The sequence below is a fragment of the Lethenteron reissneri genome, chromosome 24 (genome assembly GCF_015708825.2).
Source record: "Lethenteron reissneri isolate LAM-NWPU_2019-01 chromosome 24, ASM1570882v1, whole genome shotgun sequence".
In the NCBI taxonomy this organism is placed as follows: Eukaryota; Metazoa; Chordata; class Hyperoartia; order Petromyzontiformes; family Petromyzontidae; genus Lethenteron; species Lethenteron reissneri.
The window spans coordinates 5268102-5281841 of record NC_083802.1 but is presented as its reverse complement, the minus strand read 5'-3'; the positions used below and the strand labels follow the sequence as shown (position 1 = coordinate 5281841).

At 40.8% G+C, this 13740-nt stretch overlaps 1 protein-coding gene across 3 annotated transcripts in view; it reads left to right on the top strand.

Annotated features, from left to right (window-relative positions):
* OCLN (occludin) overlaps positions 1-13740 on the top strand; it is a 48320-nt gene that overhangs the window by 31770 nt on the left and 2810 nt on the right. For all 3 annotated transcript variants that reach the window (XM_061558022.1, XM_061558021.1, XM_061558023.1), the window contains one exon: positions 11403-11574. In XM_061558022.1, the coding sequence (XP_061414006.1) occupies positions 11403-11574 (172 nt within the window). The remainder of the gene's footprint in view (positions 1-11402; positions 11575-13740) is intronic.

Here is a 13740-nt window from a genome sequence, read left to right as displayed (position 1 = left end):
ATCCAGCAGTTGATTGACAAATCGCTGTATATGTTACATGTGCAATGTTAGTTCTAAAGGATGGGGCAGACATGGAGCTCAGGTAAGCACCATTCATCTTTAAGTATTTCTATTTCCACATGAACAATTAAATCATGCTAAATGTATTTTTCATCATGCAATAATTGCATTGTTTTATTGTAAAGAAAAATACATGTTAGATGTTAAAAATAACAAGTAAATAGTTTTTTCCAGCTACATTTGAAAGACACATGTTTTTTTTGTGTCAAACAAAAATACGAATTTTACCTAACCTTCACTGATGGCAGCAGACATTGGCCTGACACCCACTAACCCCCTGACCTCTTCTACCCTCTGACCTCTCCTCTGTTTTGTCACAAAGTTTACCTACGCTGTTGCGCTTCTTCCTCTCCTCCACCTTGCTATAGCTGCCCTTTCTCAGCTCCATTAATGCTACCACCCACCCCAAGCAGTCATTCCTCAGCTTTTAGTATCAGCTATTCGCAAAAAGGGAACCATCTTCCTATTCACAATGGGGGGGAGGGGGTCTCCCTAATCCAGTGCGCTTTAGATGAGGATTGCACTTATTCAGACTTCTGTAATTTGAAGACCATTCCCATGAACAATATTGACAGCCATCTCTACGTACATTTCCGTCTTATATCGATGGCAGAGTATCGCGTTGAAGACCTGCCATGAGCCTGGAGCTAAGAATTTCTGATGTCAACCAAGATTATCAAACGTGCCCTTTGTCCGTAATTACTTAGATTCTCCAAATGAATAGCTGTGGGCAGTATGGTAAGATAAGCACGACACATTTAATCCAGTACAGAACCATCTTTGCTCCTCCCCCCCCCCCATACCTCCGATGAGCACAGTTGGCTCGCTCTACGTGCATACATCTTAACCCCCTCAGTATTTTACCTGCAGTGAATTATTAGCCAGACATTTGTCCAGCCAGGGAAATGGGATTGTATTTAAAAACATTAAAAAGTAAAATAAAATAAAAATAAAAATCACGACGTTTCGGAGGCAACACAAGCTTCCGTCTTCAGGTGGTACCGTCACAGCCACGATAGCTGTATCAAGTAAATGCGTGGCTGTGACGGTACCACCTGAAGACGGAAGCTTGTGTTGCCTCCGAAACGTCGTGATTTTTATTTTTATTTTATTTTACTTTTTAATGTCTTTACCTACGTGACTTTACCGAAAAAAACCTAAGAATATGAATCATTGCAGTCACGAAAGCTTCAAATCTAGAATTAGGGATTGTATTTATGAAAGACTTAACAGTACTAATCTCCTGCATTTTCCTCGGTAACTGTTTTTTTATGGCTCGCACCAGTGGAAGGGTGAGAGATGTGATTTTTTTTTGGCAATTGGCTACAGGATTGCAAATAGCACACTATCCTGTGGGAAATACTCTAAAATATGAAAAACTCTACAGAGTTGGGGTGAGTCATATTGTAAGAAGGTGAACCACGTTCCTTTTGCCCATATTATTAAGCAGGGGCATAAGGGTTCTTCTGGCTCATCGGGTAAAACAGCTGTGCACCAGAAGGGAGCGCCTGCCACAAGACAAGTGTGATCTGTAACTACCAGGCATGCAATGATTGACCTACATGCACAGCGACTCAATACATTGTCACGATTTTGAGTCACAGATCAATTTGGTTATTTATTCTTTTCGTCACTTCATTTACGATCTCGTTTGTGCAACTTTCTCTCCCATTAATCTAAATATAACGTCACGTAATTTGCTTCTATCGTGCAGAAATACCAAATGATCTTTGCACGCCCGAATCCTTGTTGAACATAGCTACGTGTTTTAACCAACGCATAGATTATTGCCGAGTAAATACTCGCTAGATTCATTTATTTTCACCCACTGGCTAGAAATTAGCTTTCTGTTGTGTGGGCTCCACAGTAAAGAAACATTCCTCGCATGAGTGATGCTGACACTGAGAGGGAGGTTTTTTTTTGCCTTACCTTCGTAAAAACTTATTTCTTCTCGGTGTCAACATCACTCCCACAGCCCAACCCTCGTCTTCTCGGACGCGGCTGACAGTGTTCTGTGCGAGTGCGTTTGTGCATGCATGAGCATGTTTATCTTTTGAGGAAAGATGCTGTCACGACTGCCTTTCCACCGAGATTCTGAGCGATTCTTTGGGCCCTTGGGGAGAAACAGCCTGTCCCCTCCTAGACTCTGAGGTGCAGGTGGAACATTGCCACCCGGGGAGTGTGTATGCGACATGATTGAACGCCAGATATTGCACTTATTATACGAAACATTTGTATTTTTTGTTCAAAATACATGACTCCCCAGGGGTATGACATTTACACGTAATGGAAATGAGTAGGCGTGTGATGGCATGCACTAATTCACACCCTCAAGCCGCCCAATGATTGGATGAATTTTCATGATTCTAGGTGATGATTTGGTTCCTGTTTGTATTAAAAGAATTGTTCTAATTTCTGCAGTTTTGTCCGTGCCATTATCCTGCTTATAACCTCGGCATATAATGTTTACAAATGGTAAATATTCCGTTGTTACACAGTTTGTAAATGGAAGCGTTGGTTTGTTTGAAGAATCCCTGCATTGTCAGGTTAGAAGAACTTCCATGTTTGGGATATCGATGAGTGGAATTAACATCCAGTACTAATTATGTACGGATGTGTAGAAAATTAAGCCATTGCAATAAGTGTGCAAGCATTGTTTTTCTTTTCTTTTGACAAGTTATTTTATTGTATTTTATGCTATTTTATGTGTAAAGTCGTATTGTGTATATCTATAATGTTGATGTATTACTGCATGTCCCTGTAATGTTACATGACGGAGTGGTAGCTTAGCGCTACGAGTTCGATTCCTGCTTGCGTCCTTCATCGTCAATGACGATCATCTGAAACGGTCATGGGTTTCTCCTTGGTCGACTCAGCCTCAATTGAGTACCTGTTGTGATTGTAAACATTGCCACAAAGATGGCCAGCCGTGGTGTTGGCCACCCCTCACCCCCTTGTGTGCCGTGCTAGCCTTCATTAGGTGCTCACCAACAGCACTTCCCCCAAAAGTCTGGTGTGGCTATATGGGGGAGCTTTCTTACATTTATAGTTGTTATGTGTTGATCACCATAATCATGAAACTCAAATATGGTGCATCAACCTCGCGTGCCTCACTGATGATTGTTATGATAGCTGATCTGAGAGGTGCATGCTTGTTTACACGTCCTCTGCAGTGGCGTTCATGTGAAAGGTCATACTGACTGTTTTGTATTATCTATTGGTGTAGTTGTATTGCTTTTAATCAGTGGTATTTCTTCAATGGGATACAAGCAACATTAATTGCTTCATATCACTTGCATTCCTATAAAAAAAATCAATTTCAAAAGAGGCAAATGTTAGTATTTAAACACTTTACAGCAGCGGAATGTACGTATTGACATGCATGCTTCCTTGATTCAGCTGTGTGATTGTAGTGCAATGTGAATATGACCATTGCCAGTGTACAGCATTTCCTGTGTTTCAAAATGACATGTATACAATAATAGGTACCTGACTATTTAGCTAATTCAATAGAATTTTTCCTCATCATTTTCTTTGTATACTTGCTTAAATCCTCCCATCTGCCAGCAATTTAAATGGGCACACCACAGTTATTATTGGTTCTTTAGGTAAAGTCACGTAGAAGGGATATAATAAAAAATAAAACAATGCAATTCGCACGACGTTTCGATTGCAACACAATCAATCGTCATCAGGTGTGGAAACCACAGCAAGAAAATTTGAAAAAAGTAGCGGTTTTTTCAATTTTTCTTGCTGTGGTTTTCACACCTGATGATGATGATGAATATGAATCCCTGCAGTCACGAAAGCTTTAAATCGAAATTTACACCACAGTTAGGTGATCGGCAGGTCCACAAGTGGTGGGGTTAAAGTGTCTGTGTGGCCCACCACTTCGAAAACGTTTGGCCGGCGTGCAAGAGTAGGCCAAAATATCCTCGAGTGGGGCTCATTGTATCACCATCTCGTGGAGGCCCTTCTGCCAGCAGTGGCATAGCAAGCAATTACAGCGCTGCACCTTTATCTTTACGTGTGCTCATCGTGAGCTGTAATCAGTGGTGGCCAGCTTTCTGGCAGACGCAGCTATCAGATGCCGTACTCGAATGAAGGCCATCGCTGTTAGAATCGCATGCTGCCATTGTTCCTTACACAATGAAAGCAAGATGAGAAAAAGGCTGGCACTGGGTTTTCACCTCTGGATTATTTCCCCGAGGAGCTGGTCAGTGTTAGGTCCCAGGTGACCGACGCAGTGTGAAGCTTTAAAGATATATGAATCCTCTGAAATATTTATGAAAATCGGAGCACATTCTTGTTTTCTCTGTATTCTGATGGCAAGGTCTGAGATGTTGCAGCTATTGTGATGTCGAGCTGTTTAAGTACAAATGAGTTAGAAGCACAAGTCACGTGAATGCATCTTTTGATCAGCGGTATCTTTGTGTGTGTGAGTCGATGTGTGTGTTACTCCATGTGTGTGTGTGTGGAAGTCGATGTCTGTGTGTGTGTAAGGCCGTGTGTGTGTCTTTTTCGCCCAGGCAACGCCGGTACTTCCCGCTAGTATACAATAAACGCTTGTCATTTCACTACGTTCAGATTGGCTGGAGGCCACGTGCTGCCCATCGTGTCTGGTGGGGGGGGGGGGTAGCCAGGTTGGGCCTGGGGGTTGTGACGTGCAAGAAGGGGGGGGGGGGTCACCCGGGGGTGGGGATGTTGGACGTTCAACGATGGGTACTTCGATAATTGTTTTTTTACCCTTTTATCTGGCAACAAAACTGACACCTTTTTTACAAGGAGTCATATTTGCATAGACCACAATACCTGCGGTCGTAATGCAAACAAAAAACACAACTCTGATAATGTATGCACTGTCCTTGAAGTTGATTGGTCCCGAGACAATTATTAGGTGTCAGTTTTGTTGCCAGATACGACTGCAGGTATTGTGGTCTATGCAAACATGACTCCTTGTAAAAAAGGTGTCCGTTTTGTTGCCAGATAAAAGGGTAAAAAAACAATTATCATATTTTGCCACTGGCAAATGAGGTTCCAATGGTGATGGGTACTTCCTTGTTTTATATATTTCAATGACATGCAAACTTAACTCGTAAACAAGAACACAATAGTATGAGCTGGCAATGTCTGCTTCAAGTGGGAACTGCTTATGTAGTCATGAGCACACTTTACTGATATACTAGAAACCACGGTCTCACAGCATTGCGTGTGAGTCACCTGAAAGGGCTGATGAATCTGTAGTCTAAGTATGCCAAGTGTGTAATCTCAAACTTTATTCAAAATAACCATTCGCGTCATTGTGGAGAATATAAATCACAACATAGATAAGCAGACTATGTGTCTCCTTTTGATGCTTCTCTCCACCTACACATTTTAAGTATTCCTTACACAAACAATTTATTATACCCCTCATCAGGCCCTTGTAGACAGGGGGCCGGTGAAGGAGACATTGTATACCTGTTTTGTCATATAATCTGAAAGGTAAGCTCACAGTGCATCACTTAATGCAAGTAACGTATTTAATTTAAGCCTCACGCAAAGCACCGTTACTGGAGGGTGTGACGTTTTAGTGCCGCGATGTTCTTTACAATAGTTGCGCTAGGAAACGTTAAATGAATGGAAACCAATCTGGGATGGGGTGGCATACCAAAGGTGGATTCCAGCCAAGGGCACTGAATGTTTCTTGTCCCGATCACATGATTATTAGGTGATCTTCACACTCCACGTGACTCTAACATATAAAGTGCCACTGTGGTCATGTGAACATCATCCACGTTAAGTAATGCACTCGACATTCACTTAATGTAAGTGATATATCCAGTGTCAACCCAGCCAAATGAGTTGAAAGTGCTCGTCCTGTCTCTGGTAGCCAATAGGCATAAATGGGTCACGGGATTCATGAATAGTATCCCATAGCTGATGTATAAATATCTGCACACCTGGCAATGGAAGCAGACGTTTTGAAAAGATGGCATCTCTATCCTGTTGCAGTGCTGAGCCAGGAATAGATTAACTTTTATTCAAACAGGTAGACTGACCAGTTTTTGGCATTTGTTTCATCACTCTTATAAATATTGGCCATTCTGTAGCTGAAGTACTATATGAGTCTACATGGGTCTAATTAAAAGCTCATGAAATAAAGAGGCAACATAGCTCGGCATGTTGGAGTAAAGGGCCCACAACAGGCAGTGGACACAATTGGTCAATAGGGCGGTAGTACTAACTGGCTGGGAGGCTTACAAGAGACAACTCGGCTGAGTTGGAAGGAGACCTTCGGCCCGGAGAGGTGGCAACATTCCAGAAGGGCATCAGGTGGCCAGGAAAGAAACGACCAAGAGTGAGGTGTTGGTGCTCTAGCGAGGAGGACCAATCTCTAAGACCGGGCCTTGGTGGTGGGGGGAGCCTTTTGGGGAGCAGAGATGAATGGCGAGCGAGGGCGAAGCGAGAGAGTGCGAGAGCAGAAGGCTGTGGCCTGGAGACTTCCGAGTGCCTGCCTTGGTGCGGGCCCTGCTACTTACACAAACATTGCTGGGAGGATTGCATGGCTTAGTCTTGTGCGACGTAGCATTGCGGTTGCACTCATGGTCGAGGTCCAAAAGCTCATAAATGGGCGTCGCTGGTTGGCCGAAATTGGCGCCCGCGTGCATAACGTAAACATACTGTTAGTCAAAAATGTTACTTTAGTCCAAACCATGGGGTCCTATGGGAGGTGAAACGTTAACCAAAAAACTGTGAACCAATGTCACTGTTAACCGAGATACTACTGTAACCACATGGAGATCAAATGATGCTGGAGTGCCCGGTTTGGCCGGGAGGTGGTAACTTGACCGAATTGTTGCATCACCATTGGTCACCAGACACGTTAATATCTGCATAACGTGTAACATGCGTACCTTTTTAAAACTTCTTTTTCAAGCCTACTGAAGTAGCGTTATTTTGTGTTTATGTATTTGTTGCAAACCTATGCTTGTTAATGTTTAATGATGGTTATAAACGCCTCTTACAGTTTTATTGTACAATTGAAACTAAATTTTATCAATGGTGTAGGTGGCTTTTGATATATTGCTTTAATCAGGATGGAAAACAAACCTAATTATTGTGTGGAATCATTTTGCCTTTGTACTGGGTATAAAAATGACAGCTTTCAGCAGGCATTGAGTATGTTAATGAATTGTATAGGTAAATATACATTTAGGCATTTGCTCATTGATAAGCATTCTTTATTGGTAATGCGTAGCAGTTTGATTAGAAGTATCAGTTGAACTGTGGACTTGAGTCACAAAGCAATCCGGGTAAACCTTGACGCGGGAAGATCATATATACTCATTTATGATTTGAGCTCATTTGTCAGTCCTCGTACATCATAAAACATCAAGATGAGAAAATGGTTAGCGCACACTTTATTTACACAGCGGCGTTGTCACATGTTACAACGTCCTTAGCTGTCTGAAGTGCCTTTTCACATTTGTTTAGTCTGTTTCTTTTCTAGTGAATATTATTTTTGTCACTTAATACCAATCTGAGTCAGGAAATTTGGCATGTACATTGGGATGTCCTTGCACATTCATTTTAAACAAAGATTCACATGGCAAAAATTTACAGGGATATTTTTGTAACACCTAGGCTTTCGCAAGCAATGTGATGATAGATTTTTGGGTCAGGTCGCGTCAGTGTGTGTGTCGTAAACCCGCCTCCACCTGACACGACCAATTAATAAAGTGGTTACGTGAATATACATGCCAATGTATTCCTGCTTCAGCACACAGGTGTATTAGAGAGCAATCCACAACATTTAACAATTTGGGAAGATATTTTCCTGGTAGTTGCAACTAGCATCTTCAGGCAGTTTGCCAGAATTAGGATCGTCTCCTCCAGTCGTGGGCTATAAATGTGTCGTGATGTCATCAATGTGCACCCACGGAAGCAGGAAGTGGCATGAAGTTGAATGTATTTTTTACGAAGTTAATGTTTAGATATAAATGTGTAATATGTATGTTGAAATCGTTCAGTAATTAATTGCACTCAATGGTTAATAACGTTATAATAATGCCTTGTTAGTTTCAACTAATTCACTTCGATTTCGGAAATTCGATGTTGTTCACCAAAAAGTGTCCATAATTTGTCAATTGCGTTTACACGAAATTTCGTCAACCAGACGTTTGTAAATTGACCGATACCTCTAATCTTGAGTATTTGATGTTCCCCGGGTATTCTGTGGTTTTCTCTGTGGTGTTCCTGTTCAGAGGAACAACACAATTTCCAGCAGTTGCTGAACATGCCTAGCAACAAGGACATTTGATTGATTTTGAGAACATTGATGTGTTACATATAACACACGTGACCAGAATCTTACCTTAATATCTAGAGGACCACAGAGCTCGGGCTGTTTCTTTGAGAGCAAGCGAATGCTGTGCACATTGCAATTATTGTTTAATGTTCCCAAGAAGGAACAATATTTGATTAAATCAAGGGTGTCAAAACCAACAAGATTTTACTGTTTGCCAAAGATTCAGAAATGTCCAATTTAGACGACTAGTCAGTACAGTCGGTTCTGCGACATCTTATAAATTGCTACAGTCCATAAGAAGACCAATACAGCTCCATATTGGCAGCTTCCCCTGGTTTATTTACAACCGAACACTTGTGAATGTAAAGGTATTCAAGTTAACCCGAATGGTATTCTGGTACGTTTTGGTGTCCGTTCTCTGTTCACCAAGGTCCCATTAATGAGTTAATTAAGATACTTGATACTCTGCAGCAAACGCACTCCAAGTATACTAATACATTGTCTTTGGTTTAGATATGTTGATGACATACTTGTTGTCTGGCCACATGCTAAAATGCACTGAATGAATTCCTAAATCACCGTGATGAGGGATTATGACACACGTGCTACATTCTAAACAAAAAACTAAATTCTTTAGAACTGCTTTTTGTGTTTGTCCTCCCCCACACTTCCGATTAGCACGATCAGCTACGTACGCTGCCAAAGAAGTTCAACATGTATACATTTTGCTTGCGTGAGCTTTATGGGGATTGTTGCGAAAAAATACCCGGCAAATCTAACATGAGCAAAATGCAATGTTAAAATCATATTTATACGTGTAAAGTGTCTGTCAGGAAGTAGTGGCTCAAGCAAAATACTCTCAACAGTATTTTCGTTTCAGTCTGGTTTTGTAGACTTCACGAAAATCCCTAAACAGTTTAAAACTTTAGACTGCCACCTTTCTGGTCTCTTTGGAATTGCAGTTTATTCACATGATAACGAATTGTGGGCTTTTTTCATGAGCAACCATAAGTAAGGATCAACAGTGTGTCGGCACCAAAGTATTTCCTCGCTTAGACTAATGTTGGGCGTTGCAGATCTCCCTCGACAGTGGTACAAATTCTACATTTCAATGGCAGGGGCCAATTGCGCGATATGACAATTACTTGGGTGTAAAGATGCATTGATTGATATTGATTACGCTCACGTTACATGCAATTGAATGGCATGTGGAAGAATCAAAAGCATTTTCAGTATGGGAATGTTGCATGTAATGGGTTCTCCGTGACCCCTGCAGCAACATTGCCTCCCAAGGTTCAAAGAGGGTCCATTACCGAATCAAATTGTGAGTGAATCAGGACAATGTATTGATATACTGGGCTGGGGTCGTGGTGGGGGTGCTTGTGTTTATTCCTTTATTTAAGACCATCCAAGAACCTGTTGACATCAGATGTCTCTTGAAGTGAGACCTGGGTTTCACCAGTAACAGTTCTTGGCTGGGTGGAGCTGTGGTTAGAAGTTAAGTTCAAGCCCAGTTTAGTGTCCCCTCAACGCCTCATGCCATTGGGTCGATGTACTGAAAACCTATTTGGGACACCCAAAGTGGTCATGGAATATTAGATGTAAAATTCATTATATTTAAGGGAAGGTATAACATGACACCAAACAAATGGATGCAATTTTATTTTGTACAAAATCAACATTTATCCACAACAATGCAGCAGTTGAAATATGGTGTTGTATATAATAATAATGTTGGTTGCCCCAAACTTTGTATAATCGTTTCATGGACCAAGTACGTCATTGGTTGAACATGACTCCCACAATGCATTACACATGAAGAAAGAGCTGTAGGGCTGGGTCCCAAAAGGCAGCACGTGTAATGATATAGTTGTATTTAAAGGTTTGGCACTACTAAATGTTACTTGAAAGTTGTTTCCTCATTCACAGAATAAAACACATTTTGTTTTGGAACATTACATAAATTAGCATCTCTCAAATAACAACTGTTACTTTTTGTATTTGATTTAATTAAGTTGCCAGTAATGCTAATCGGTTGAAAAGCATTAACACTTAGTTTAGGCTGTTTTATTTTATAGAAATTCCCAATTGATTTCAAGTGTGCTATTGTCAGCATTTCATGAGGCAAAGAATCAATTTCGAAAACTCATAGCCCAATGTGTCATAGGATGGCTGCAGGAGATTTTTCTAGGAACTTCTTGAGTAAAATCTTTCAAGTTGCATTTTATCTTTTACATAGTAGGGGGTGCATTTTCCTACAAAATCTGCTATGAGATTGTTGCACAACAGCCACACTTATATTTTATTAATTCTCAGATCTGGAATTCAGTCAAATCAAGTGTAAAACCAAATTTATTCGTGGAATTTGTTTTTGTCATTGGTGACTGTGCTGGGACAATGAACAATCTCTGCTTGGGAACCCAGTTTAATCCCGAGTGGCTGAAACTTGCATTGGAACCCAGGATCTTAGCGGTGCTTGCTCTCATCTCTGAGCCGCCTGGCGACATCTCGAGTTATATGATTTACTGAATTAAACAGAAGTAAAAAAAAATGCAGTCAAAATAAACTGGCCAAACATCCGAATGGAGCACTCACGTGAAAAAAAGAGGCTTGGATAAATAAAGGACTTTATTGTTGTAACCTATGTTATTACTGCGTCAGCAAGGTGTATATACAATGTGTATTATAAATGGTGGGGGTTTACTCGCTGGCAAACACTGATCAATCTTGTGGCCGAGAACACTTCTAGAAAAGCATCCTTGCTTGTCTGGATTATCGGAGACACATGTTGTTGGCCCGTGTAAGGGTTCCACGACCTTACCATACAAAGCCACAGACTGCTATTAACGCCATAGTTTTAATGACTTTCCTGGAAGTCTGTTAGCCAAAACATTCAGCAATTATTGTCTGCAAGAAAACTGTACAGTGTATATATATACATACAATATTATACTTGGAACATATTGTTTCATGGTACAATAGAATCCAATGAACAATGGGAAAAGTAAACGTGATGCTAAAATACCTTTGGGGGAATTTTTTGTTTTCACAGGAAATACCCTCCGATAACCTCGGACTCGATTCGGCAGGAGTACAAGCGGGACTTTGAGACGGTGATGCAAAGCTACAAGCGCCTGCAGACTGAGCAGGATGACCTCCATCGACAGCTGACGGAGCTTGACAAGCAGCTCGATTCCCTGGACTCCGAGTCCAGCGAGTACCGGGTACCAATTACACTTCCGACTACATTTTTCTCATTGTCATTTACCCACAACTTGGCCCGATCGTGCTGTCGGCATCATGTCATGAGACAAAATGTCCATTCAAATATCTCGCATAGTGCAACCATTCGTTGCAGACAATTGCCCACAGAAGTGATGATCACAGAGCTACCTCTGACTGTCAAACCAATATTTAGTTCTCAGAACAGGAATTTAACCATATTTAGTTAAAAACCTCATTTAAATGGAATGGATTTTGTGCAGTCATTGGGTGACCAGGCTGAGATCATAAACTCACTATACATGAGAACCCAGTTTACCAGCATTTGTCCAGATTCAAACTCAAGATTTCAGTGGTGCCAGCTCACCAATCAGACATCTGGCCATTTCTTGGTGGCTGAGAGGGGATGTCTGATTGTCAGTAAACGGGGCATGCAGTGTCTACTTCAGAGCACCGCTGACATGCTTGGTTAGATGTACAGGCCCATGCCCACATCAACAGCCAAATCACCACGAAAAAACAACCTCAATACGCCTGATCTCGTCAAATCTTTCAAGTTAATTTGGCTGTGGAGTTTGGTTAAAATTTTGATGGGGAAACTGCCTGCGAGTGTCTGGTGATCTCGGCTTGTCCTGAGAGATGGTTTGAAGATAGCAGTACAGCTTTGAGTGTTGTCACCGCGTATGTGTTGGTTTTCTCTAAGTATTCTGTTTTTCTCTGATGTGCCATTCGTTAATGAAATTGTCCCAAAATCCCAATGGCAAGGCCTCCTGAAAAATAATCCTCAGGTCGGGAAAGTTTTCTTGGTAAATATGGCAATATAATCAATATAATTATATTCTCAGATACAGTACGCTTTTGGGTTAATCTCAGTCACTGCACATAAAAATAACTGACATTTGGGTTTGCATTTAATTCTGTAGTGCTCGACTTCAAAGGAGTATTTGACAAATTAAGGAGAGAACAAATTAATTGGTGATACTGCATTGGCAGTGGTGCACAGGCACAAATAACCAATAAAATGAACACATGCATCAATTATGCTGCTTTAAATGGGAAAAGCACATTAAAAATATAGTAGGCAACGTTTTGGGTGATTATGTGTATGTTTCGGGCATATGATCCATGTGTTATGAAGAAGAGCCATTGCCCAAAACATCACCTCTATATATGGTGTTATCTTCTTCTTGGTTCTTTCGGTAAAGTCATGTAGAAGGGAAGTAATCAATAATAAAAATAAAACATAATAAAATAATTCTCACGACGTTTCGGCCACAACGCAAGCAGACCTGGTCTTCACCTGAGGACGGCTGCTTGCATTGTGGCCGAAACGTCGTGAGAATTATTTTATTATGTTTTATTTTTATTATTTTATTACTTCCCTTCTACGTGACTTTACCGAAAGAACCAAGCTGATGAATCCCTGCAGTCATGAAAGCTTTAAATCGAAATATGGTGTTATATTTTACGGTTGGGTTATGTGCAGCAGTCTCATAGTTTTGTAAACTATACTATTGAAGGGTAATGGGTGAAGACCTGTGCTGTCACTTCTGGGTCCTTCCATTGTATGATATGTGACAGTTCCTCCTAGGGGGGTAGGTTATAACAGAATTATGCTTAGCATGCACATGCTGGTAGAGGATTGATAATACAATTGGTGATGCATGCTAAAACATACAATTTGCTTCGCTTAGACAGAACATTTTAATAGCATACAGGTGTATTTATATATCTTAAGACTTTATTTTCTAATAGATTGTAGTTACCAATTGACAAATGAATTGGGAGATATATAGATGTTGTTATAAACATTACAAATGTATCCTTTAATCCTTCCGTTTTAATTCTTAAATATTCCCATCAATACATATTCCCTGCTATGGCATATGGTCAGTAACACCGAGACTGACAAAGAAAACCCAATGAAGGCTGCGAAGTGCACTGAGAGACAGAAAGAGAAATGCTAGGATTGGAGAACACAAATGTCTTTCGGAGATATCGAATTGACTTGTAAGAAATATTCAAACATGGGTAAAAATAATAACATAAACGGGACAGTGTCAAGTCACGTGAGTTAGTAACAGCATGTAACATTTAAGAGTTTAATTCAAAAGTGTTAGATTGAGTCATTCACATGTCACAGAGATGTGCATCATTCGTTTTTTTCC